We start from the raw sequence: 27,210 nt of genomic DNA, 5'->3' as shown, positions 1-27,210 counted from the left end.
CGCCGCCGCGAGCTTCTTAAAGGAGTCGGGTAGAGCCTTGGACCCGGTTCTCGCTGTGGGCGTGGGACCTTGGAGCATCGGGCCGCCGGTCGAGCCCTCCCACCCGCGAGGCTGTCGGGAAGCAGCGGGGACGACCGAGTCCCTAAGAAAGACCGGAGAGGACGCGTCGGCCTCACGGCCCGGGGGAGGTGCCCGGGAACGTCGTGACTCCCCGGGCTAAAAGCCCATATACAGGGCGAAGGGGGAGGAGATGAGTGGCTTTTAGGGGAGAGCAACGGGCCTTAGAAGACGGACGGGCGGGAGGACCGTGTGACACCGGCTATGTTGTTCCTCCTGGTCCCTCGGGGGTCTCGGACGACTGAGTTCCTCTGGGAGGCTGTTTAGGCAAGAAGGGAAGTTCAGACAAGCCTCTCCCTGCATTGACTGATTTTCAGGGGCACACAGCTCAGAATAGCCAATGTACCGAAGTACACGTTTCCGGGTGGCACAGTCCTCTAGCCTTCAAACTCAAACAAGTTCATCTCGGTAGTTTCCCATCTGTTGGCTCCCTCTCCCTGCCCTGTGGCTATAATCACCCCCGTGCGTGTGTACTTGAGTCGTGTCTGATGCTGCGACCCCATGGACTGTAGCCGGCCAGGCTCCTCTGTCCATGGGATTCTCCAGGCAAGAACAGTGCAGTGGGTTGCCATTTCCTCCTCCAAGGGATCTTCCCGACCCAAGGATCGAACCTGCGCCTCAACTTCTGCATTGGCAGGTGGGTTCTTTAACTCTGCGCCACCCAGGAAGCCCTATAAAGCCCCAGCCGTCCTGTAATCAGAGTTGAGATGACTTTCCCTTGTCGCAAGCGTCAAATAAGTCGTCTTTGCTGTTTTTAACAAGCACCTTGTGCACTTTTTTTCTTTATAGGTTAGTGGTTTGTGTATTGGAGTCACCAGGAAATTAGAAATGAATGAGGCACCAGCCCCCTTGTCCAGAGATACTGGCCTAGCAGTCTGGGCTGCAGCTCGGGTGTGGGGATTTACACACTCCACAGGCGTTTCTGTTGGGTAGGCAAGTTTGTGAGGCTGCTTGGGAGCAGACAGTTTCCCTGTGTTCGGACCCACGGGCCGGAAATGTTTGGAGGAGGGGGTGAGAGGAATAGTGCCGAGGTCGACTGTACTGTTCTCTGCTCCTGTTTTTGTTAGCCCCTCACCCCAGCAGAATTGCCAGTTTTATTTTGTTTTGAAATTTCTGAACATTGTATTGAAGGGTGATGGACTTCCAGAAAAGTGTGCACACAGCGTAAGTGGATTTAGTCCAGACGCAACACATCTGTGTAGCCGTCATGAAGCTCAAGAAAACAATGATCACCAGTCCCTACAGCACCCCCTTGTACCCTGACACTGTAGTTTTGCTGCTTTTTTGCACTTCCTGTATATGGTGCAGGCCCAGGCCTGGGTCTGCGTGAGTCATCTGTGTGTGGGTGGCTCTTGTGCGTTGTCTGCTCTCTGGTGTTTCAGTACATTTGAATGAGTGTGTGTGTGTGTGTGCGTGCGCGCTCAGTCGTGTCTGACTCAACCCCATGGACTGTAATGTGTGTGTGTGCGCGTGCGCGCTCAGTCGTGTCTGACTCTCAACCCCATGGACTGTAGTGTGTGTGCGCGCGCACGCGCTCAGTCATGTCTGACTCTCAACCCCATGGACTGTAGTGTGTGTGTGTGCGTGCACACGTGCTCAAGTCATGTCTGACTCAACCCCATGGACTGTAGCCCACCAGCCTCCTCTGTCCAAGGGGATTTTCCAGGCTAGAATACTGGAGTGGGTTGTCATTTCCTCCTCCGGGGGATCTTCAGGACACAGGGATTGGCATCTCCTTCACTGGCAGGCACATTCTTTACCATGGCGCCACCTGGGAAGTCTGCTGTGAATATACCGTGTTTATTTCCAGCAGAGCCTTTGTGCTGCACTGATTTCACCCTTGTCACCCTGTGACCCCACACAGGAAAGACACGTTTTTGTCTTCGTCACGTTGTGACCAGTTCCATCTGTGAAGGACAGGCGGTGACTGTCCCAAGGTCAGGAGAGGTGAGGGGAGGCCCCTAAGATCTCGTCCACCCTGGCACTGCAGCCACACCCAGAAGAGCGTTCGGTCTCCTCAGTGACTTCTAGGAAGATTCTACATACATGCTTAGTATCAGTGGCTTTCGGTTCCTGGGACCTGCATGTCCTCTCGCCTGCTTAGTTTGCTGGAGTAGGTTTCTGGGTGGCTGTGCGACAGCTTGTGCTAACACAAGCCGTCTTGATAGGCAGTGTGGGTAGTAACAGGTGTATAGGAGCTGACACTGGACACCGCCATCCACCATCCCCAGGAAAGAGAATAGTGCATTGTGAGACAAACTGAGAGCAGATGGCTGTGTGGAGAGCATGCGCTGAGCTGCACATGGCAGACCACAGGATGGTTCCGTGTGCACAGCTTAGACGCGCCGGACTCAGGATTCCATCATGAAGGGACCCGTGCCTTTGTGGTGAGTCCACGAAGACAGCCGAGGTGGATCCTGGGGATGGTGCAGGCAGACCCCAGCGCTATGGCTGCACCTTCCCCAGCCTGGCCCAGCTGCTGGGTCAGCCTGCAGGGGCAGCCAGTCCAGCCAGACCCCTCTCCATCCCCTTCCCAGCCTGAGTCCTGGTTCCATCACTGTCCATACCCTGGTCCCCGCCCATGTCCCTGCCCTGGTTGAGGCTGGGGGCTGGAGGCCCTGGGCGCCAGCCTCACTTGCCCTCCTGCCTCTGGCCCAGCCTTAGGATCCCCGAATTTGGTGAACGGCGCTCCCAAGCATTGTGTCCTTACCCCCCAGGGGAAGGAAGATCTCGATTCAGAAACCTCACAGTGCTGCCAACAGTCGCCCCAGTGTCAGACGGGATGTCGCTCCCCTCCATTTCCAGGACTGGTCTCTGGACACCAGAAGGCACTAATAGTGAAGGCATGGCCAGATGACTGGTGTGGAGGTGGCTGTGGGCCACTCCTGGGGAGCCCTCAACCTTCAGGATAAGGGCCATGAAAAGGGGTCATGGGGATGAGCCAGACCCAGGCTACCTGCTCACAAGATCACCCCTTTCAGTATCTGACTCCACTCTCCACTTGCCCTGTGGGATACCTCTTGATGGGGAGGGGCCTGCACACTGCCCCTGCACTTGAGTGTTCACACTTGGGTGGGGGTGGGGTGGAGGCTGTGGTGTCCTTCATCCTGAAGCTGGGGAGGTGGGGGGCTTGCTTCCGCCCCACCGGGAAGCATCCCCAGGTACCTTGGGCCAGAAAGAAGCCTGGAGCGATTTCAAGGCCATTCGGGCAGGTGGATGGCCCCACGCCTTCAGTCTCCCCCATCCCCGCCGTGGGCTCAGCACCTTCCTCACCTGAGCTGAAGGAGTGGAGGCTGCCTGGGCGGATCTGCTGTGTGCACGGGGGTAGGTGGGGGCCTTGTTAGCACCTTCCTCTCAGCTCTGTTGCAGGGGGGGACCGAGGCAGAGACAAGCAAATCTGGACTCCACTGCCTGGAACCTGTGCCCACATCCCCGTTCCAGGGTGCACAGAGGTGCAAGGTTTGGGCGCTGAGCCAGTCTCCCTGCCTACAGTGGAGGTGAGAACAGCTGCCCTGCAGGTCTTCAGAGCGTTCCAGAATACCCACGTTGGGGCACAGGACCTCTACAGAATTGCTTCCAACGCAGCAGCTTAGGGGGTCGCTGCCTTAAGCCCTGACCCCAGATCCAGGAGGGGCAGCCTCCACCCAGGGCTTCCCTGCCCCCGGTGGTGGCAGCAGTGGGGGAGGGGTGGGTGCAGGCCCCTGGGCTCCCAGGACTCGGGGCACACGTTGCTTTGCAGGCTTCTGTTTTTAGTGCTGATCTAGTTTTTAACAGCAGATGAGCAGTGGCACAGATGGAAGCATACTCTCCGAGTTCACACCAGCTTCCCCCTCCCTCCCATGCATAGGCTCGCTCACACACCCTGCCTATGCAGGTAAGAGAACCGATTTTTGCTGTTTAAACTGTAATGCCCCTAAATTTCAAGTTTATGTATATGTGCAACCGTGTCCAACTCTTTGTGACCCTATGGACTGTAGCCCGCCAGGCTCCTCTGTCCATAGGGATTCTCCAGGCAAGAATACTGGAGTGGGTTGCCATGCCCTCCTCCAAGGGATATTCCTGACCCAGAAATTGAGCCCAAGTCTCCTGCAATGCAAGTGGATTCTTTACCTGCTGAGCCACTTGTGGAAGGCTTCCCTTTCCACATATAAGGGGAAGCCCTTATATGTGTGTGTGTGTATATATATACATATGGAAAAAACTGTAACTTCAAAATGGAAACAATCATAAAATCAAAACTAGTAAAAGCTGAAAACCAGTCTACAGCAGAGAAAATACTGTTTTACTTATTTGAAAAGCAAAATAGCCTTGTTGGCTGGTAAAAATCCCCTCTTTCAAAAGGAGTAAAAAAAAACACAGGAAGAGATTAAGAGGTATGAACCTCTGATGGGAGCACAACTAGAGTGATTATAAAATGTTCTCTTTATCCCATAGGATAAAATTGGTCACTATTTCTAATTTATGTGAAGCTTAAAGTCTTTTAGCTTCTTTAGCAGTAAACCCACAAATAACTTATTTTAGGAACTAGACGCCGTCCTGGCAACTTAGTGCCCCCTGCCCCTTGCCTAGCAAACCTCAGTGACTCAGTGGCATCTCGGGGCTGCGTCACCCCTGCATGTTTACAGAAGATGTAACTTAACCATAAGCTTTTCAAGTATAGTCTTCAAAGGGACAGAACATTTAGTAATCTTTTTATTATGTTCACATGCTCAGGGTGAATTCACCCCTAAGCCCTGAAACAACAAAAATATATTACTTAGATGTTTTATAATTTTGGTACCTGAAATAAAGACAAATAGAAAACTATGTCAAAACATTAAAAAGTTGCAAATTTTCATTAAAAGTATTTACATTTGTATTCTAATGCCAAATTTATAGATAATTCTTTTAAATTAGAATACTCTGAAATATGAAAATAAAATATTGTTAAATAGCCACAACATATTCATGAATGAAATTTCAGTTATTAATTACTGTTCCAAGTTTAGCTATTTATGAATGGCCAAGGCAGCTTACAGTTCCTTTTTACTTTTTTATCCTTTATTCTTGGTTCCTTAATAGCATATAACTGGAAACCTTTTAAATGGCCACTGATCACTGCCAGGAATCATTTGAACATAAACACATGATTCTTCTGTAATCAGCAAGATTGACCTGTTTTAAATGCAATTAATTTTGTCAATCACTAAAAATTAAGTATTTTTATAAACATTTTCTTTACATTACAATATACAGAAAACATTACATGTATGTTTCTTAAAAGCTTTGATTGGTGAGAAAAGGATAATTTCTTGGTTAACTTTTCTCGTTTTATTTAAAGGAGTGTTTCATGTGTACTTCAGCAATGGGTTAGAAGGTCATGGCAACACCTTTTTGAACCAGGAAGAATCACTTTATAATTACCTTGGCATCCGTACTCTGCTCTATCGAGTAAAGTTTTTTGTTATTTCTCCCCCCATACTTTAAAATTCTTTAATACCGTGTATTTTTGAAGGTAACTCTCTTTGTCAGTCTTACTCTGGCTCAGGATTTTGAGTCACCCACATGGGAAAGTATCAGTTCACCAGAGGCTGACTAGTACCGGTCCACTGTCACTAACTCACCCAGGGAGCACCTTGCTCAAGGAGCTACTAGGTTTTTGTTGTTGTTATTTTATATGGTATGGAATTAAAACTTCTTACATTAACTGTGCGGAACAAATTTCATCAGTTCCGTGAGTTTCTAGTGGGCATCCTGGAAGACTACCTGTCACACACTCAGGAGGAAGGTGTACCCCTGGGCACATCGCCGGGCAGGGAGGGCAGGGCTACCTTCTTTGGGTCTCTAGTGGGCTGGGCACCTGGGGACCACAGGCCTGGACACGAAGATGGCCTTTCCAAGCACGTTTTGGACAAACTCTGGCTTTTCCCTACAGCTACCTGGCTCTGAAGCCAGGCAAGCCACTTCCACAGGCTGAGGGGGCTGGGTTGGTTGGGGGCTGGTGAGGAGAGGTTGGGTTTCATCGTTTTACTTGGCTTTTATTAAAGTACGGTATAAAGTGTTGGAGAAAAGAACATACACTTCCAGCTTCCTCGGATCTCAGTGGGTCGTGTGATGGGCTGGGCAGAGACTCGGAGGCTCCTCTGAAAGTTACACAGGGTGGGGGTCACTCCATCTGCCCCAGGGGCTTAAGGAAGGGCCTTTCTGACTGACACCTGCTCAGGTGAGTGCAGCAGCATCAGGGAATGTCTCATATATTTTTAGGGCTTCATGCATGTAAAGAACTTGAAGCCCCCTGAGGAAGGGCCTGCTGTGAAGCCATCAGCATTAACCTCCGATCCCCCTGGGGTGGGGGTCAGCATGGGGGTGGTGGTGTCAGGTGGGCTGTGCTCAGAGCACCTGCAGGTGAGAACTGAGGGGGCTGGGCAGCGACCTTACTTCTCCACCTTGACCTTACTTGATGCTGCTGCAGGCTCTGCAGGCTGATGGCTCCCCGACCTTGAGGGGAGGAGTCGCAACTGGGGAGGAGGGGCACAGGGTGACTCGCAGGCACCAGCCCACCTTGTCCCACCCTGGCCCCGTGAGCCCTGTGAACCATCCCCCGCGCTGTCAGAGACCCATGTGCAAGAGGTTTAGCGGGAGCGAGGACTTTATGGAAATCACTCCCAGCGTCTGTGGAGAGGTCGCTCTACACGCGCCTGCCCGGTGCTGCTCTTTCGGCAGAGCTGTCTCCCTCTGTGACCCCGGGCCGGGAGGGCAGAGACCCGACAGTGGAGCCACAGGAGACAGGGCCGCACTCGGGACGGGCACAGCCAGGAGCCTGGGGCAGCTGGGGGAAGTGGGGGTCAGCACATCTAGGGATGCTCGGAGGAGACACGGCCACGTCATGGGAGCTGTGCGGCTCCTCTGGAGGCGGGCGCTGCGTCCTGTCACCGCTTCGTGTACGTCCTGCTGGAGATTTTACTCAGGCCCCCCTTTGGGGTGGGGATCTTGCTTCCCACCTTGGATCCTGAGGTCCCTGCCCTGGTGGCGGCCGGGCCTTTACCTGCAGTGGACATGTAGACACAAAGAGCGCAGGGGACACGTGTGAGCCAGGGCACAGGGCCCAGTGACGGTGTGAGTGGCAGGTATCACCAGATACTGGGAGAAGCGGAGTATGAGGGGCCTGGACGCACCTACCGGGGGTCAGCACTGCACACGGCGGTCACCAGCCCTCAGGCGGCAGGGCTACCCAGGAGGACACACGTGTGACGGCAGAAGAGGAAGAAGGAAGAGCCAGAGAAGCCTGACGCACGCTTGGAAGGACCAAGCCATACACCTCATTTTCAAGTTCAAAATCTCGGCTCCCAAATGAGAAGCCAGAAGCCATGTGGCCAAGGCCCCACTTCCAGGCTGAAGCGGCTCCCCAGCATCGCGGTCCTCACTCACGGTGTGGGGCGCGTGAGGCACAGCATCGCCTCAGCCGTCCAGCCAGCCCGCCTGCACTGACTTAGCATGGCTCCTCATGGTCTCATTGATCACGTGCCCCCAAAATAAAAGTCCGGTATCCAGTACTCTTTCAGGTCAAGAATAACTTTCTAATGAAAAATACAAACTTTTCTGTAAGGCATTCTAAATCTGACATAAAGTAACCAAATCTGATTTAGGAATCAGGTTGTGGTGCCATCTGTGGTCTGCTACTGCAGATCCTGTTTCTGGACACTGGTGTGGGTGGTCTGGAGGGACACCAAGACTTGAGTGTGCCTGTGAATATCCGCTATCAACTCCCTGAGCACCACCACGGAGTCTGGGGGAAGCAGGGTCACACGGAGGGCCTTCAGCCAGAGCCAGCGCTGCAACATGATGACCCTGCCTGCCAGGGACCCAGGGACGGGGCCCAGACTGCATGGACACTTACCCGGTAGCAGCACGGGCGTCTTGTGAAGCACATGCGTCCGGCGCAGGTTCATGGTGCAGCCGGCGGGGCCCATGAGGTGAGCCTTCCACGCCTGAAATGAGAGGCATGCACTGTGGCAACCAAGCCACCAGAGGGGCCACCAAGATGACCAAACCAGAGGCAGTTACTATGCATGGCAGTCTCGGGGGGTTCCTGAACTCTGTGTGTGTCCTGCCCTGAGCCCCTGAGCACAGTGATCCCAGAGCACCCGTGGCTTGTGAGCTTCTGAGATACTGGCCCACACGTCACATGCCTTGCAACCCTTGCACAGCTGAGCACCACGTGCTGAGGCTGCTGTCACACACGTGATGATGCGGTGGGGGGAAGGGGCTGAGGGAGGTCCTGCCAGCAACCTCGGTCCTACAACCAGTAAGAAAAGGGTGCTGCCAGTGCAGGCAATGGGCCAGGAAGTGTCTCCTCCTCCACTCGGGCCCACAGATGACAGTGTGGCCTGGCTGACACTGAAAGTGCAGCGCTTTGAGATCTCGAGCAGAGGACCCAGCCAGGCCGTGCCTGGACTTCTGACCCGCAGAAACCGTGACAGAATAAGGGGTGTTCAAGCTTCTTGGCGGGTGGAGACTGGTGAAGAAAATATAGATGAAACAGAGGGGAAAGGAGCATAGCCTGCTCCTGCCTCACCACGTGGCCTGAGGCACCACGTGGCCTGAGGCAGGTGCCATCCCCTCCAGGCCGGAGCTGGAGTGGTGGTGGGGGCAAGAGGGGCGGAGGTCATTGCAGATGCCAGCACTGCTCAGAGCAGGGGGCCACAAGGAGGGGGCTGGTCACGTACAACAGTGGCAGTGCAAGGTGATGACAACTAAGCACAGAGCCACCCAACCTCTCAAGCTGAGCAGGGACAGAGAAAAGCGCACATTTGAGAGCTGCCTACATTTAAGGAAAAAATTAAGCTAAGCCATTAAAAAACGCTTGTTCTGTAAGAGGAGGGATAGGGAGCAGGAGCAGGGGCAGGCCGGCAACTTCTGCCTGGTCTTCTCTGAATTGGCCTCGTTTTACAGATTTCAGAACCATCTAAGTGCCTTATATAACTGCAGAACTTGATTTTGAAAACTGCCAGGACCTGAACATAAACTGAAACAATGAGGCTGAATTGTTACCAGCCGGTGGCACAGCAAGTGGAGCGACTCCAGGGCCCTGAAGCAGACGCCGGAGCCCACACCTTCAAGGGGACGAGAGGGACAAGAGGAGCTGGGATGGCCAGCAGCATCGCCCTGCCCACAATGACGAGGGGCTCTGGGGCCAAGAAGGGCCCACTGTGCGACGGTCTGATGGGCATCTCTGGGGGCTTTGGGAGCTAATTCTTGGGAGGATGGAAACAGACTCTGTCCTGAGACCCATTGGGTTAAAGCAACCCTGCAGCTTAGACTCTGAAGCAGCAATGTCAGCGTGAACTTTACATGGATTTATCTCAACATTTTCCCGGCTCTGTCTGTAGAGAGGCCCAGAACGGTACTGGCCCACAACCACAGAGCACCTGAGGGGGTCACGGAAGGTAATTTCCAGTGAAGGGAACCAGGAAGGGAAGGCTTGGTTGGAGCCAGGAGGCTCTGCGTCCCCAGGGCCCACTCACAGTGCCAGGCGCTCATCTGCAGAGGCCCCGCTGGCCAGAGGCTGGCTCATCCACACACCGTGAAGCACTGTGATGCCCACACAGCTGAGCATCTCCCAGAGCCTAAAGCCGTGGGTTCACAATGCTGCTAAGATCCAGACAAACAAACAAGCTACTGCCAGAAGATGCTGGGCACACAGCTAGTTATTCTGAAAACTAGCTGACAATGGAAAGGGAAGGACTAAGCCTTCATGTACCTCCCACACACAGCCAGACCCACGGCCAGGAGAGCAGAGCCGCCTCCCTGAGAGCTCACAGATGTTCTGGGGTGGGGGGCACGGCATAGAAACCTGGAGACAGTGCTCCAGAACCACCTCTTCCTGACACCCTGTCCCTGCGCTGGCCCAGCACTATAGCAGCCTCGATACCGAACCTTGAGATGCCTGGTCGCCATCCTCACTTCAGCCCCTCCCCCAGTCCCAATCCCACACCAGCCCTTCCCCTACATCAGCCCCCACCCCGTGTCAGCTCCCTCCCCCACACCAGTCCCTCCCCATGTCAGCCCCCGTCCCACATCAGCCCCCTCCCCATCACCCCTCACCTCTTCTCCGGGGCTGAAGTTCTCATGGCACAGAGGACACCGGTTTGCCAACTTCTCTGATTTGGCGGCTGCATGGATTTGAACGAGACAAGGATTTCTGGTTACTCCTGCAGGCCGTGGATGCGGCACCAGGGGCACTGGCAGACGCGGGGCCTGACCCCCAGCCCTGCGGCTGGGCCCCCGGGGATGGCCCAGTTTGGGGTCTCGAGGTCCGAGGGCACTCACGGTTACAGTCTCTGGTTTTGATGTGTCTGGGCAGCTCCTCCTTTGAAACAGCCTCGCTGCAGCGGTAACATCTCCCAAAGCCGTCCTTCCGGTCACACTCGGTCAGCAGGTGCTCCGTCAGGCTGGAAATCTCCACCACCTGCAGAGAGAGGACCCGCCACGTGGCTAAGCGCAAGGTGGTGCTGTCCCGGCCCCTGCAAGAGCGCTGCTTCCTGGGCCAGACGCCTGCCTGTCACCTCCGTGGTCATTTAGGATACTTTGCTGAAGACCCCTTCCCTGCTCCTGTGCTTGTCATGTGATGCCAGGAGCATCTAGAGGCCATGGCTGGGGCGGGGAGGGGACATGAGGGTTCACCCCACAACCCTAACCCTAACCTGAACCTGAAGAGCTCAGGGGCTCTACGTGAGGCCTGGGGTTCCATCCTGGCTCCTGGCTGTTTCTAAGAATATACTGGAAACACAGGAAGAGACCCTCTCGCCACTGGGACACCTTTGCCAGGAGCAGCTGGTATGCACCAGAGAGCTTCACCCCACAGACTGGCATACTGCTCAGGAGAGAGGAGCTCTCAGAGTGGGATCTGTCTTCTGTGCTTTTCTCTGCAGGCCAGAAAACCCTGAGGACAGATGGGGAGGGGTTCTCTCCTGCTTCTTCTCCTCTGTCTGAGCAGGGCAGGCTCCATCACAGGAGATGAACGATGGGGGTGGGGGAAGCCTGCCTGAACAGGATGTGAAAAGTGTTAGCCCTGAAAGGGACCAACAGGGAGGAGAACATTAAAACAAAAAGCTCCCGCGCGTCAACGAAAATGCTGGACACAGTGGGCACCGCGCATCCAAGTGTGTCAGGGATGACTACACATCAGTGATGATGAGACAGCCAATTCAAAAGCCAGGTGAGACACCAGAAGTGCTTTGCAAAGAGGGGAACAGCAGGCCAACAGGGGACGCGGCTCCCCCTGAGTTTCATCAGGAAAGTGAGATGGGGCACACGGCGGGTGGCACGGCTCTGCAGGGAGGGCCCACTCCGTGACCCCACGAGGCGTGCACCCAGAAAGGTGCATCCACACACTCAGAAGATGTACACAAGAGAGGCTGCAGCAACGCTCTTCCTCACAGTCTCAACCCCACCACACGCAGGAGAAAGGATGGATAAACTGTATATTCAGACAATGGAATGCCGTTAACAAACCCCAAACACAGCATAGGATTCCACTTCTATAAAACTCAACAAGTAAGAAGCAGGAATGAGGACAATGAGGAGTGAAGGGTGGGGTCCGTGGGGTATGTGTCCTGGTGGTGATTACACTGAGGTATCTACTTTGTGCTAATTCAGGAGCTATAACACCTATGGCTTGAATACACTTATACATGTGTTACACTTTAAAAAGTAAGAAAAATCAATCCCAACTAAACAGAGTGATTTACATTCAATGATTTTCCCCACAGCTTTCCTCTAAAAACACTAAGGCCTCTGTGCCTGACCTGTCTGCAGTGTTCGCATCTCGTCAGCATGAGGCAGTGCTTCCAGTAATGGAGGTCCAGGCCTTCTTCTGTGAAGGACTCGCTCCTCTCCCCACAAAAAATACATAAACTGAAACGAGACAGAAAGATCAGAAGTGAGGCCCAGGGTTAGGCTGGCCATCCCCGCTCTGCCGGCTCGCAGGAGCTTCGTGACCTCCAGACCGCAGCCAGTAGCCACGGTCACCGTCCCGAGTGGGCTGCAGCTGGACCTGGAGGCAGGGCCACACCTCACCAGAGGGTCCTCAGGGAGGGCTGGATGGCTCCCTATTACAGATGTAAAAGAAGTCTTCACCATGTGGGCGTCTGAGATAAACGAGCTTAGGATCCCTCTGAGTTCTGTCAGTGTCATCAAGTAGAAAGGGTATTTTAAGTCACAAAAAGAGTAGCCTGTGTGTGTCCGTCTGTGTGTGCGTGTCTGCGTGCATGCTCCGTAGTGTCTGACTCTGCGGCCCCATGGACTGTAGCCCACCAGGCTCCTCTGTCCACGGGATTCTCCAGGCAAGAATACTGGAGTGGCTTGCCATTTCCTATTCCAGGGGATCTTCCTGACCTCGGGGTTGAACCTGTGTCTCCTGCATTGCAGGCAAGTTCTTCACCACTGCGCCACCCGGGAAGCCCTGAGCAGACCAAGACCTTTCCCTTAAACTCCTTGTAGATTTGTCTCGGCCACTGCACAGGAGAAAGCAGTTTGCTCCTGTAAAATGAGCCTGACTATATTCAACACCCTGTGATAAACCATAACAGAACAGAATTTGAAAAGCAATGTATACACATGTATAACTGAGTTACTGTGCTATACAACAGAAATTCACACATCGTAAATCAACAGTATAAAACATCAAAAATTTTTTTGAGTTTGTGACAGGCCTTTTGACAAACAGGCTGCTTGCTTCTGTCGGGGAAGAGAGGGAAGGTTATCCTGACTCAGAGCTGATGCTGCCTGGTTTGGAGGGCTTTTCTGAGCTCCTGAAGTCACTGAAAAGAGCAAATTAGTTCATGGAACCCTAATGAGCCAGGGAGAATATTATCTGTCTCACAGTGTTTTCATGGTTCGTCCCTCTAATCACCCTACAGTGGGTTTAGAGGTGGCTCTACTCACTTGTCTAAATAGTGGTTATCTGGAATTTCTGGAGCGTTTGGTCGGGCCACTTTCCTTTCTTGAGTGTCTAAAGAAATTAGAAAGCGATTTAAGTAACTTTTTGTAGAAAACTACTTTCAAAGTTTTAGTAACCAGCTGGATATGAAATACAGTTTAGAAGTACAAGTTAGTAACAGGCAATGTTTTACACTTGGCTCTGCAGCGTCTGGGATGAAGATATTTGTTGAATATACAGAGGTGGTTTCAATGCAGAGTTTTCATGATGTACATTCTACGTACCCTGGTTCTTGGCCTTCGTAGCTTCACTCTCTTTTTCCTAAAACACAAAGACAGAAGGCTCAGGTCAGGCGGCTGCAGTGCCTATGAGAGTCTACCCAGGATCCAGTGTGATCCTCAAAGTGTGACCTCAGGGTTTGAGGCAGAATTTCCATCCGCAAACAACACAGTTGTCCAAGAGTCGCCCACACTTGACCTTATACCATCTCCTTTGTCCTGCTCCCCCATGGCCCCTCCCTCGGGGCTCCTGCCCTGTCTCCATGGAAACCAGTCTTTGTCAAGGCCACTTAACTCTCCTCTGGGTCACCTGCTCCCCAATGGTGTCCCCCGTGGGACATTCTGTGGGCTCCAGGTGGCACATGGCTCCCCAGCCCGCTCCTATAGGCCCTTCTTAGTTGGGCTCCCAGGGTGCCCCGCGCTCCTCTGGGACTCAGTCCACCCGCTGTCTGTCTGTACAGATCCTGAGGGTGCCCTTGTCCAGTTCCAGGCTGGACGCCCACCTCTGTGCTCATGACCTGGATGTCTGTCCTGTCAGCTGGCCTCTCTGCTGCTCAGAACGTACTCAGGTCTCTGATGTCACGTGAACGTGACTTACCCAGCCCCCCGCCCTGTGCTCCACTCCCCCGCCCTCCTGTGCTCCCCCCATGCCCGTGCCCTCACAGCCTCTGGCATGGAGCCCAGCGCAGTCAGGAAACTTGGACACGTCACGCCTCCCTCCGCTCCCCATGTGGCCTGGTCACAGCCCATCAGCCAGCCCGCAGGCTCTGCTTTCATACACCTGGATGCCTGCCCTTGTCACCACCTCAAGCACATGGGCCAGAGGGACCCATCATGCCCTACTAAGGGATTCACTTCTGCTCAAAAGCCCTGGTGGCTTCCGCGTCAGCCTCCAGGAGCTCCTCCCACTCCAGGCTTTCCTCTCCCACTGGCCAGTCTGCTCGACCTAAGCTGCTAGACCTGCCGGCCTGGGCTGCTTGCTGCCCTGGCCCAGGGGAAGGGTGTCTCACGAGTGCTTGCAGCTTCACTGGAGAACAGGGATGAGCCTGTCCCTTACCCATGGCCTTAAGTGCATGGTATAGACACTGTCTACTGTGATAGTAAAAATCACAGTTTACATGACAGTAAGGAACTTCTCTCAAACTTCATTTCTGAACACAAAAACCACACAGAAACACTATTTGGGGCTAGGGACAGACTTAATAGATTGACACTGAACTTCCAAATGGGGTTCACATGATTTATACACATATCTAGAAAAGGTAAACTTATAGATGGGTTCTAGGTAATGATGGGTTAGTACATTTTGCAGGGAAACAAATTATGCCAAAAGTGAAATTTTAGTTACAAATTTTACCTTCATCTATGCTTTGAACAGATTAGAAAACTGACTAGTGATTTACATCTTTTCCCTAAAACTCATGAGCAATCAGGTGATTTAAAAATATTCTGCCATTCTCAGAAGTTTTGGAGACAGCGGGTGGTGGTGGTGGTTACACGAGGTGAATGTGCTTAAAGGCACAGAACTGTAACCTTAAAAATGGTGAAAATGGTAAATTTTATATATATTTTACAATAATAAAAACTAAAAAAAATTCTTATTCTCCTGTGAGACGCCATTAGCAGTCATCTCAGGACAAGGACAGGCGGTGTGGTCCTAGGGCACCTCTGGAGCCCAGGAAGGGTGGGTGCATTGCGAGTGCTCAGCAAACACTGAAGGACACAGAGGAGCCAGTGAGGGTGCTCCGGGGAGGCGGGGGATGAGCACCTTTGTGCTGTGACCACAGACACCACAGGGACACAGCCTGTGATCTCAGCAAGCCCCCACAGGCACTGTGACAGGGGCCACGGTGGCCAGACCCTGTGCTTTTATAAGATGGAAAGGGCGGAGCTCGGCCACCTCCAGCTCCTGACCGCTCAAAAGTTCTGTGAGCACTTAGCTCTCTGCGCGGGTTCTTCATCTGTATCAACATCGTGCTGGGAAAAAGCAGCAGCAGCTTGGCCTGCTCCAGGAGGCCTCAGGGGCCGCTGACTGTCCAGGAAGGTCCCTCGTGGGCATGGGCCTCCTCCTTGTTCCCGCCAGGCGGGTGTGTTCCTGCTCTTCTCATGGATTATGACGCGCCAGCGTCACTGCCACCCTCTGTCACAGGCACGTTGACACGTATTCTGCCATGCTTCCTTTCCTTTTCACCATTCTTCAGTTCAGTTCAGTTCAGTCACTCAGTCGTGTCCGACTCTTTGCGACCCCATGAATTGCAGCACGCCAGGCCTCCCTGTTCATCACCATCTCCCGGGGTTCACCCAGACTCACGTCCATCGAGTTTGTGATGCCATCCAGCCATCTCATCCTCAGTCGTCCCCTTCTCCTCCTGCCCCCAATCCCTCCCAGCATCAGAGTCTTTTCCAATGAGTCAACTCTTTGCATGAGGTGGCCAAAGTACTGGAGTTTCAGCTTTAGCATCATTCCTTCCAAAGAAATCCCAGGGTTGATCTCCTTCAGAATGGATTGGTTGGATCTCCTTGCAGTCCAAAGGACTCTCAAGAGTCTTCTCTAACACCACAGTTCAAAAGCATCAATTCTTCAGGGCTCAGCCTTCTTCACAGTCCAACTCTCACATCCATACATGACCACAGGAAAAACCATAGCCTTGACTAGACGGACCTTAGTCGGCAAAGTAATGTGTCTGCTTTTGAATATACTATCTAGGTTGGTCATAACTTTTCTTCCAAGGAGTAAGCGTCTTTTAATTTCATGGCTGCAATCACCATCTGCAGTGATTTTGGAGCCCCCCAAAATAAAGTCTGACACTGTTTCCCCATCTATTTCCCATGAAGTGATGGGACCAGATGCCATGATCTTCGTTTTCTGAATGTTGAACTTTAAGCCAACTTTTTCACTCTCCTCTTTCACTTTCATCAAGAGGCTTTTTAGCTCCTCTGCACTTTCTGCCATAAGGGTGTCATCTGCATATCTGAGGTTCTTGATATTTCTCCCGGCAATCTTGATTCCAGCTTGTGTTTCTTCCAGTCCAGCGTTTCTCATGATGTACTCTGCATATAAGTTAAATAAGCAGGGTGACAATATACAGCCTTGACGTACTCCTTTTGCTATTTGGAACCAGTCTGTTGTTCCATGTCCAGTTCTAACTGTTGCTTCCTGACCTGCATACAGATTTCTCAAGAGGCAGGTCAGGTGGTCTGGTATTCCCATCTCTTTCAGAATTTTCCACAGTTTATTGTGATCCACACAGTCAAAGGCTTTGGCATAGTCAATAAAGCAGAAATAGATGTTTTTCTGGAACTCTCTTGCTTTTTCCACCATTCTTAGCTACTTATTATTCTTTTTTACAAAGCGGTGGTCAGAGCACTTCCCAGGAGACCCGCTGTGGCCACAACTGGGGAGTCCTCGGCTGTGTAGCCAGCTTAGATGCCCATGCCCTTGCCCTCTTACTGTCACCTGAAGGATGTAACCCTGAAAGCCAGGGTGATGACACGCGTGTGTATGTGCTGCCGAAGTGAGCACACGAGGACACACGTGTAAATCACAGAGGCAGGCCCTTCAGAAGGGACACGTTTCTATGGGACCAAATGCCGTCTGATCCCCTGTGCATGGGGACTAGGGCTTCCTGATGGGAACGTCTGCCTGAAACCTTCTGTTTTCTGCATAAGGAAGGCAGACCTTCGAGTCAAGCTTATTTTCCTCCTTAGCCTCTGAAGGAGGTGAGGACCTGTGGGTGGGGGATCCACCCCCCTACCCCCACCCCCACCAAGCTCCTGCAGGCCCAAGTGTCCTGTCTGCTCTGAACACAGCCAGGCCAGCAGTGTGCTTCATCCCCGATGGGAACGAAGAGCAGATGATTCAGCAGGGAATTCCTTTTATTTCCCCCTGAACTCATTGAAGAAACAACAAAGGATAAAGGTGTCTGTTTACAGAATCCCACGAAAAGCAGACCAAGCTCGCTGCTCATCTAAGTAAGGAAATAACTGCTCACAGGATTTTGACCAAGAGCACGAGGGTGGGAGACAGAGACCCCTGCCGACCTGGACTCCGGCCTGCATCTCCTTTAGGGCCGCCAGCTGCCCTTGCAAAGCTTTGATTTCTTCTTTCTTTCGTTTTTCCGCTTCTTCAACAGCAGCTCTTTTCTGTGCCTGGTAATGGAAAGATTTTCCATTAGAAGTGATTTTCAGGGTAGCCTTCGGAACTGAGTGATAAGCTATAGCACATATATTATCTGTCTTATACATTACAATGCTTACTAAGACATTCGAATAATATACCTATGATTAAGAGAAAGATCCACCAGGTTCAGCTAATAAATGTTTACTGTTTTTTTTTAATTAAATATAAAATGCTTTACTTTATACTGGAGCCTAGTTGGTGGACATGTGCTAAATGTCTCCTATGGATAAACCTGAGGATGTCCTCACATGAGGCCACCATCACCCCTGTTCACAGACACAGTGGAGGAACCAGGACCAGTGTCTCCCCTGTCCATGCAGCTCCTTGAAACATGCGTCAGTTTACTCTGGCACCAGATTACTTCTTAAACATGGGGTCAAATCATAACTTTGGGAAAGTTAAACTCACCCTCATCTCGGCATCTGTGGGTCTGCCGTCTATTTTGGCAAACCCCTCAAAGATCGTCTTGTAGAGGACATTCCTGCGGGTGGCGCTGTCGTCGGGCGGGAGGTACTCTAGGACTAGAGCCCGGTGCTGCGCATACATGTCCAGGATCATCCCCACAGCCGCCTCCCGCACCTCTCGCACCCTGTGCTCCAGGGCCTGCACTGAAAACTGAGAAGAGGGCCGGGACGCGCTCTTGTGACTCAAGTTGGAAAACAGCCACGTTTAGTTTTTCTGGCGTAGAAGAAACATAAGTGTTAAGTCGCTCAGTCACGTCCAACTCTGCGACCCTATGGACTGTAGCCCACCAGGTTCCTCTGTGCATGGGATTCTCCAGGCAAGAATAGTGGAGTAGCCATGTAGCCATTTCCTTCACAAGGGGATTTTCTCAACCCAGGGATTGGACCCAGGTCTCCCACAGTGCAGACATATTCTTTACCATCTGAGCCACCAAGAAAGCCCCAACATATAGGCAATATAAAAACACTATAAAAATAAAGAAGACATTACCCACAGAATCCCAGCTACTAAGATGCAGGGTTTCCCTCACTTATTTTATACTGGAACTTGTGTATACAATTATTGTCTTGCTCTTTCCTACTTCAGGTAATAAATAGCAGTTTTAAAGTTATATCCTCCTATAAACTAAGTATTACAAGGTGTGTCTGTTTCAGCTCTTTCTAAGAAACAGAATGCTAGGACCACTGCACAAGACCCCTTGGAACTCTCTCCAGCTCCCTGCTCCTTCCACCTGCCCCCTCCCCCTCCCGAGGCATCAGTCCCTGAAGCTGGAGGACATGCAACCCCCAGACATTCTCATTAGCTGCACAGCCTATGTGCCGTGTGTGTGTACACAGGCTTTTGTTTGACATCATAAATGGGCTTCCCAGGTGGCTCAGTGGTAAAGAATCTGTCTGCCAAAGCACGACACAAGAGATGTGGGTTTGATCTCTGGGTTGGGAAGATCCTTTGGAGGCGGAAATGATAACTCGCTCCTATATTCTTACCTGGAGAGTCCCCATGGACAGAGGAGCCCAGTGGGCTATAGTCCACGGGGTCGCAAAGAGTGGGACATGACTGAGCACACGCGTACATAAGTGGCTCACCGTGCTTATCATCCTGACACTTTATTTCTTATTTAATGTTTCTTTTCCAAGATCTGTGTGTGACCTTGAAAGGATCTGATCCATCCATCCTAAGTGCTTTCGGATCACATGAACCTATCACAACATACCAACGTTCCCATACATAATGGCCTTTCAGGCATCGGTCTCTCACTGGCTGGGCTTCCTCACTTCCTGTCTCCACCAGCACAGCCAGGTTTTACCCCGAACCTTGTCACCCTCAATCCCTGTAAGAACCTTGAGATGTTCTGACTGCAAGGAACCCACCACCCCCTACCTGGGATGGTGACCTCCCACCTCCCCAGCCCACTCATCCGTGCTCCCTCCCATCTGTCACCTCCCACGAGGTCCTCCTGCCCTGGGTGGGGGGGTCCATCACTGAGTCACCCTGGCATTTCTGCCCACTCTTAAATCTGGGGTCCCCTTCCTGTTCTGTGTTCACCAGGCGAAGCAGAAGGTGCTGCAGGCTCCAGCGCCCACATGTGTCAGAGGAAGCAGGGATCTTCTGAAACCATGCCTCTCCACCCCATGCCCCACTGATCTGCAGCTAGCACTCCCCAGGCACCCACGTGCTCCAGCCACCAGCTCGGGCCTGGCTGTGGCAGCCACCCCAGGGCGCTCACCCGCATCACACTGTCCACGGTGAAGCCCGCACCCTCTGTGCCCAGGTCCCGCAGCAGTCGCGCCAGCAGTGCCATCTGGCTCATGGCCAGGTGAGTTGAGGAGTTGGCTTTCAGTGGCTGGACCAGGTAAGATGGGATGACCTGGAGAGACTTCACTTCCTTGAACAAGGCTATCTCCTAGAGAGACCAACAGCATCTGCTAAGTTTTACTGGAAAATGCGAGGGGTAACTTATTGCTAGCCGCAAAGGAAACACTGAGGGAAAAAAATGGGAAATAAAAAATGACAGTGACAAATGACAGTAAAGTCACTCGTCTGTAAGCTCCTATTTCTTTTTAAGATATGATAACAACTAAGAACAAAAGCCTGAATCATCAGAAATAAGAATCATGATCACTTAGAGATGAATTAAAGCTTTACAGAAAGTGTGATTAAAACCTTAGTTTCCCTTCTTAGGATCTCACAACCATAAGAAAAAGATTTTCTGATTTCTAAAATTCTAAAAGAAATTAAGTCTTGCTGTAAGAACCTCCATTTCAGTATTTTTAAATTTTAACCAAGCGTGTAACAGGCACATACTCAGATGAACTGATCCCTGATCGGCTGAGATGAAAGAGGGCAAGTGCCTCCACACGCTCTACTGTCTCCACACAAGTCTTTCTATAATTAAGATATTCATCACTTAACTAGCCAGACGCAAGGAAAGAAAAAGTGATAAAATATTAAAGGAAAACACTCAAGAAATGATAAAATATTGATGAAACATGAGCTGTGACAGAAGTCTGTTTTTTGCAGGTCTGTGGCCACACCACCCAAACACCTTCTTATTCTGGCAGCACCGTGGCTCTGCCTCTGGGCCCACGAGTGGCTGGAAACCAATGGGAAGGAGGAGGAGGGAGGGGAGCCCCCGAGAGCAGCAGGGGGCTGCTGGGACACACAGATGCCGCGCACACAGGGACCCACATGGAGAAAACGGCGTGGGCCGTCGAAGCTGGTGCAGTATGGGAACGCCTGCACGCAGAGGCCGCTCAGCATCACTGCTGTCCCAGAGTTGAACGGGGCTTGAAAACAATTAGGGGCACGTTCAATGTATCCTTTGAAAGAGTTCCCCCAAATAATACCACTCACTCATTTTCCCTGAACGTTTTAGTTAGTTAAATAAAACAAGATCAGTGGTTCTTCCTGGTGGAGAAACTATGGAAGTTTTGGCTTCCTTCCCTAGAAAGCCAGCCTGCTCATGGCACTGGGTTCACATTTGGAGGAGGTCACAGACACCCTGCACCTTAACCTGAGGTCTCCTGGCCCAGAAGGATTCCTGACAAGAGGGCAAAGCACTCTCCTGTGCTGCCTGGCTCAGCGTGGGCCCCAGACTCCCAGCTGCTCACGTCTGCCTTGGCTCCCCCAGTGCCCAGGCGAGAGGAGGCGTGTTGGTGGAAAGAATAAAAACACTTCATCAAGACTGTGACCTGTTTATTATTTTTTTTAACTCCATTTTTCTATTCTGGTCTGGCTCTCCATATATTTTATTTATTAAAAAAATTAAAAGCCTATGTTAAAGAAGAGAAACAAAGAAAAACTGTACACTGCAGCCAAGTTTAAGGCAGCATTTCTCTGGGTCAGAGGAGAAGGAAGTTATGACGGTGAATCACGCGGCATAACCTATGACTGGCTTGAACAGATGGGACCTTGTAAGGTACTATACTAAGAAAGCCAAGTATCTCCGGTTATGTGTTTATTATCGATGGCTTCAAACATCCCGGGGAAATCTGTACCTGAATAAAATTAGAAGCCATAACCCGGAGGCGAGCAGAAGAGTCTCCAGTTCTCGTGAGCAAGACAGGAATCGTCCTCTCCACACAGTGAGCCGTCTCAAGCCTGCCCAGTTTGTGTTTAGGAATATACTGTGTAATTATCATTTTCAACAGTTTCAAAGATGCCTGAAAGACCTAAGAAAAAAGTGATAAACCCGAATAAGCCACTCTTAACTCAATTCCACTAAAAAGAAATATGAAATTTACTCTCAGTAATCAACAGGAACGTTATACTGAAAACTACACGCTGTCTGAAGGACTGAAAACGGCCAACTGCTGTGCACACAGTTCCCTGCACACGGAGGGCACGGGCTCATCTCCGTGTGTTACAAGGTCTCCGACACCACCCCGTGAGACTGAGGGTCTGACGTTTCTGCTGAACTGCGTAAGGTATTGTGTGAATGCAGACGATGGTGTAACTGGGGATGTTCATTCTTACGGCCCTTTCAGAGTTAGGAAAATTCACTGGTAACTCCAAGCTCCTCCGGTGTCAGGAAGATCACACAAGTGAACATAGCGTGAACAGTACGGTGGCCAGGTCTCTGCGCACACAGGGCTAGAGGGCACGGCCCATGGGAACAGAGCCCAGGCTCCCTGGCGACCGGGTTTCTTACTCAAGGTCTTCATCCCTAGTGACCTCGTGCTTGGTAATGACAGTGAGGGACCAGGCTGCTTCCCAGGCTACCCTGACCTCCAGGGGACGGCCCGGCAGCTCTCAGCAGACATGGGGGGCCCTGCGGGGTGGCGGGACTCACTGGGGTCACGATGTCGCGGATGGCTCTCCTGACGAGGAAGACGGCAGCCCTCAGCATGCTCTTCAGGTCCTCTTTCGGGGTTCCCACGGGCGTGTCCACCAGCTGCTTATGCAGGGTGAGGAGCGCATCCTCCCGGTGCGACCATGTCTTGGAGTAGGCTCCGGCCACCTGGGAGGGCAGAGGGCGGCCTTCAGGGTGGGCGGTTGGCCCTGTCCCCACCCCAGCACCCCTGGCTTTGGTTTGTTTCAACAAGACACAGCTTTTCTAAACACAGAACATCCACGCTCTGGGTACATGGGTTTAGAGAAATACTGCTCCTAGCATGGAAAGTTTTAAGTCTATGTCCATTAAAACATGGACAGTATTAAAAGCTCCAGCAAGAGAACTTTTCAAGGCCAGTGATGCTCCAGTATTCTCTTTGCTCTGCTGTCCTCGACCCTGGAGCCAGCAGTGCTCCAGGCGGGAGCTGGGGCCGGAACCTGTAAGCCCAAGGAAAGGCCCTGGCTGGGATGTCTGTGGTGGTCCAGTGGTTAAGAGTCCACCTCCCAGTGCAGAGGATGCAGGTTCAATCCCTGGCTGGGGAGCTAGGGTCCTCCACGCTGCAGTGTGTGGGCAAATAATTAAAGCAGAAAAATAAATAGAAAGAAAGGCCAGGCTCAAAGGGACACCATCAGGAGACCTGAAATCCGAGCTGATGCTCGTGCTGTCCCACATGATGGCTGATCATCAGGACATTCCCACTGGACGGTGAGGACAAGGGTGGGACTGGCAGGGGACCAGGAGCCCTGCGGAGCTGCCCACCCCTCCCACGTTGGCCTCTTTCCTCACCAGGGCCTCTCCTAGCACGTCCACAGCGGAGCTGGCTTCCCGCAAGGCCTTCTCTGTCAGGGGCTCTGGCTCTCCTGCGGCGTCTGCCCTGTGAGCCTCGTCGCCGAGCACGTCTCTCCTCTCTGCCTCGGAGACCGCTGCCCCGAGCTGCTTGCGGGTCACGGGGAGAGGCCGTTCATCGTAGGGCAGGGACTCGGGCTGTGGGAGGACAGGGCGGCTAGAGGGCTCAGCGTGGGGTCCCCCCTCGCCTGCTGATCCCCGTCTACACCCATAAGCTGCCTGGTTGGGACATGTCTGGTCTGAACGACGGTATTTTGCTGAAGTATCAGTCTCGTCAGGTTAGAATAATTTATGAATTGGGTGTAACTGAAAAAATCAGACAGGAGTTTCTATTCCCTTCTGAGCTTGTTACAGACCTACTCAACAAGCCATCTAGACTCTGCCACAATTACTGCTTACCACTAGAGATTTCACCTGCCAGCAGACCACTACAGTAAAAGTTATTATATTCTTCTTCTGGAAAGACCTCTGGTATTTTTTCAGTTCATTAGTTTACTTCTAACTATCAAGCCTCCTCTGAATGCATCCATTGTCCAGCAGCCCTGCACTAACACAGGTGACGGAAACCCTGGGTCCTGTCCAGAGCCTGCAAACCTACAGCCCTCAGCAGAGCCCTCCTGTGGCCTGTCCTCAGTGACCCACATGAGCAATGAGGTTGCCAGGTGATAAGGCCGGTCTAACCAGGGTAAACCTGGGGCCTGGGGACGGGCTCAGAGTGGGACTGATGCCACCCACCCTCCCCAACCTCCCCGATGGCATGATGTACAGAGCGGAAGCTGAGGCACCCAGGACAGGTCCAGCCCACTGAGACGGCATCCAGAACCAAGAAAGCGGACCCGAAAGATAGGAGTCAAACCCACCCTGAAACCCATGTGGACTCTTAGACTCCCAGTTATAAATGCCAGTAACCCACTGGAAACAGGCTTTCTGCCATCTGCCACATAGGCAGCTCTAACAGGGACGGCCTTGTATCCGACTTGTCCTGAGGCTCTGCTGAGGTCCCGTCAGGGCGGGAACCTCGCTCATTCCCAGAAACACCCTCTCCCACACTGCAGCACGTCTTTGCAAAGAGAGCCAGCAGAGGCTCAGAGGAGGCAGAGTCTCAGTCATGGGCGGTGTTCTTGGATGCAGGGCGGGGAAGGGGCCTCCCCCGCTCTTGTTCCCCAATACACTCATTCCCCAGGAAAGCCCCCACAAGACACAGGGCCTCTATGCCTGCCCACGGCTGGAACCTGAGTTACCTACGTGGATCTTGGGAGGGGGGTCAGTGGCGGGAGGTGGCCAGTCCACTGTGGGACGCTGAGAAGACATGTCCAGGCAGTGTGATGAAGGCTTCTCCTGAAGGAAAGGGTCCGCAAGCCGGTTTTCTGTCACCCTTTCCTCTGGCTGTGGCAGGGAGCGCATGGGTGGCTGGTGGTGGGGGCTGCTGGGACAGGCCAGGGGCTGCAGGGGCCGGTCGAGAGGCCTTCTCATCTGGGGGAAAATGGGCTTTTCAGCTCCCAGGGTCCCCGCCACACAGACCCCGCCTTGTTCCCCAGGGGAGCACTGACTTGGGAAGACACAGGTGGAAGCTGCATTAACGAGGCCCACGTCATGGCCCCCGACTGCCTGAAGTTACCGTGTGGACCACTCAAGGGACACTAACAAAGCAGGTGGCTGCCCAGAGTGGGCGCTGCAGCGTGGAGGCTGCAGGTGGGCAGGGGCACCTGGGCTGGACCCACACGGCCGGCGCTGGTCCCTGTGTGTCTGCAGAGCAGACTACTTCATGTCACTCTAATGAGCGCAGCAGACTCAGCTGTGGTCATGTGCTGGACTGGCGGAAAGTGCTTTGGGCAGACGACCACATCTCAGGTTCCTTGTTCTCACTGCCATGCATACAATGGGGAAACAGTCCCAGGGAGGCTGAGGAATGAGTCTGAGACCACAGAGTGGGGCGGGTGGAGTGGGGCCAGGAGCCAGCAGGGACAGCCAGAGCCTGCACTCCGTGCTGTCTACTGGCCTGGAACATGGGTCTGGACACAGGACCCTCCCCTACTGGCCCAAGCTGTCGGGGGCCCCTCTCCCTGTGCTCCCCAGGACCACAAGGGTGGGGCTGCCACCGGGAGACACAGCCCTCTGCTGGGAGGCTTCCCCGCTGACCGGCTCCCATGTCCACCGTTGCAGTCCTCCTGCACACCCACCCGTGTGGATTCGGAGGATAGCTCTCCCGGGCCCCCGACTTCAGGTCCTGCTGCGGGCCCCACCCACCAGCTCGGCATCCACCAGCTCGTGCAGCTGCAGCTGCTCGTACACGCGGCTGCGGAAGCGCTCCATCTGCTGCTTCTTCTCCTTGGCCAGGTCGTAGTCTTCCTTCTCCACGGCACAGCGCTTCTCCACCTCATACCTGCCCAGGCGCTCCCCCACCTGGAGCACACAGCGTCAGCTCTCGTTTCATAGACTTACGCCCAGTGCAGAGACCGTTTCAAAGTTAACGCTTTGAGGACGGTGTGGGCAACCAGCCTCATGTCTGGGAGATGGGGGAATGACACCGGGAATGGAAGGAACTGGCCACAGTCGCCTGCAATGCTCAGGCTGCCTCACAGCCTGCTCGGGTCGCCTGCAACGCTGGGGCAAGCTCACGGCAGTTTAAGCATCTCAGCTTCCTGCTGCCTCAGATGGCATGCGGCCCTGAGGAGGGCTCTGCAGGACTATGTGCTCGTGGTCTCTCTCATCTGCTTACACCCCTGAAGCCATGCTAACCCTGTGGCCTTCTGAGGCCTGGCCCCTTCTCTGGGCAGGTGCCAGGGTAATCAGACAAAAAGCCTATCACGGGCGGCAGAGGAGCTGTTTCCCAGAGGCAGTACCTTCTGCAAGTCAGCGATGGCTTGTTTCAGCTTCTTGGCGTAGTCATAGCGCTCCTTCTGCACGGCCTCGCGCTTCCGTTCATCTAACCGGCGGATGATCTGTGCCACTTCTGGGTCCTGGTACATGTCAAAGGCTAAGTCGTCTAGTGGAGAGATGTAATCAGACTTCCTACAGGAAAGAATAGAGTATTTTAGAGCCAGTTTTAATCTACGTGATACTGCGGGGGAGGTGCTCCCCCCACACTCAGGGCTAAAGATGGGAGAAGACAGCCCCCGCCCCTATGGCATTTCCTGCCGACAGATCTCATTCACTCACTCATTCATCCATCACCCGCTCATTCATTCTCATTCATTCACTTGTTCACATTCACTCATGCACTTACTCACTCATCCATCCACCACCTGCTCATTCATTCTCATTCACTCACTTGTTCACATTCACTCATGCACTTACTCACTCATCCATCACCCGCTCATTCATTCTCATTCACTCACTTACTCATTCACTCAACTCTTTCCCCACTCATTCACTCTCTCACTCATGCACTCATTCATATTCACTCGTTCACATTCACTCTCACTCACTCATTCAACAGGTATCTCAAATGCAGACTGTGCCCAGCACTGTGCCCAGTGCATGAGAGTCCGCTCATGAATCATTTGGAGCCTTGGGAAACCAACATCAGAGCCGGCCACGACTAGGCCCTGGCCCTGCAGAGGCTGATTCGGGGGCACTCAGGCTGAGTCCAGGCTTCCATTTCATGCCACAGTAACAGTGACAAGCGTTAAAGATGCTACCACTGGGCTTGTACTTCAAAGTGTCCAACTATACAACACCATCCGGTTCTGCAGATCAGAAAGATCCTTCCTGGAATAAATGACCCAAACGTGATCTGAGTGACCTGTTTCGCATGAACTCTTACCTCCATTCCTTCCTCCTAGTTCTATGACAGGACAGCAGCTCCTGGGCCTGATGTCTATAACCATGACACCGATCTAACTCCTCAACAGAAGAGTTAGGGACATGGTTCAGAACCTCCCCATCTGTGCCATGAGATGCAGACAGACACTTCCTGTTAACTTTGACTCGGGGTTCCTTATACACTGGGAAACTTATTAAAGATGTTATCTGTTATAAGTTTAGCTGATTAATAAATTCAAGCAGGACAGGGGACCATGTCCCCTTTCAAAATCATCCTGCTTCCACATGCCTTGACTCAGGTACTGGT

At 52.7% G+C, this 27,210-nt stretch overlaps 1 protein-coding gene and 1 long non-coding RNA gene across 2 annotated transcripts in view; one reads left to right on the top strand and one right to left on the bottom strand.

The window, feature by feature from the left end:
* The first annotated feature begins 16 nt into the window (after nt 1-16).
* Nucleotides 17-21,102, top strand: LOC128061413 (uncharacterized). Its single transcript, XR_008200732.1, has 3 exons — nt 17-754; nt 19,508-19,811; nt 20,480-21,102. It is a non-coding gene; the product is annotated as an uncharacterized LOC128061413 (long non-coding RNA).
* CEP104 (centrosomal protein 104) overlaps nt 5,057-27,210 on the bottom strand; it is a 39,556-nt gene continuing 17,402 nt past the window's right edge. The window contains exons 7-22 of the mRNA XM_052653722.1: nt 25,982-26,150; nt 25,386-25,541; nt 24,384-24,611; nt 23,079-23,276; nt 22,251-22,418; nt 21,457-21,630; nt 19,686-19,862; nt 17,903-18,109; nt 17,356-17,463; nt 13,321-13,357; nt 13,042-13,108; nt 11,904-12,012; nt 10,426-10,564; nt 10,201-10,268; nt 7,994-8,084; nt 5,057-7,141 (exon numbers count right to left, since the gene is read on the bottom strand). Coding sequence (XP_052509682.1) covers nt 7,026-7,141; nt 7,994-8,084; nt 10,201-10,268; nt 10,426-10,564; nt 11,904-12,012; nt 13,042-13,108; nt 13,321-13,357; nt 17,356-17,463; nt 17,903-18,109; nt 19,686-19,862; nt 21,457-21,630; nt 22,251-22,418; nt 23,079-23,276; nt 24,384-24,611; nt 25,386-25,541; nt 25,982-26,150 — 2,212 coding nt within the window. The 3' untranslated portion in view covers nt 5,057-7,025. The remainder of the gene's footprint in view (nt 7,142-7,993; nt 8,085-10,200; nt 10,269-10,425; nt 10,565-11,903; nt 12,013-13,041; nt 13,109-13,320; nt 13,358-17,355; nt 17,464-17,902; nt 18,110-19,685; nt 19,863-21,456; nt 21,631-22,250; nt 22,419-23,078; nt 23,277-24,383; nt 24,612-25,385; nt 25,542-25,981; nt 26,151-27,210) is intronic.

Source organism: Budorcas taxicolor, chromosome 16, assembly GCF_023091745.1.
Source record: "Budorcas taxicolor isolate Tak-1 chromosome 16, Takin1.1, whole genome shotgun sequence".
NCBI classification, from domain to species: domain Eukaryota; kingdom Metazoa; phylum Chordata; class Mammalia; order Artiodactyla; family Bovidae; genus Budorcas; species Budorcas taxicolor.
Note: the sequence above shows the minus strand (reverse complement) of the source record. Positions and strands in the feature narration are given on the sequence as shown.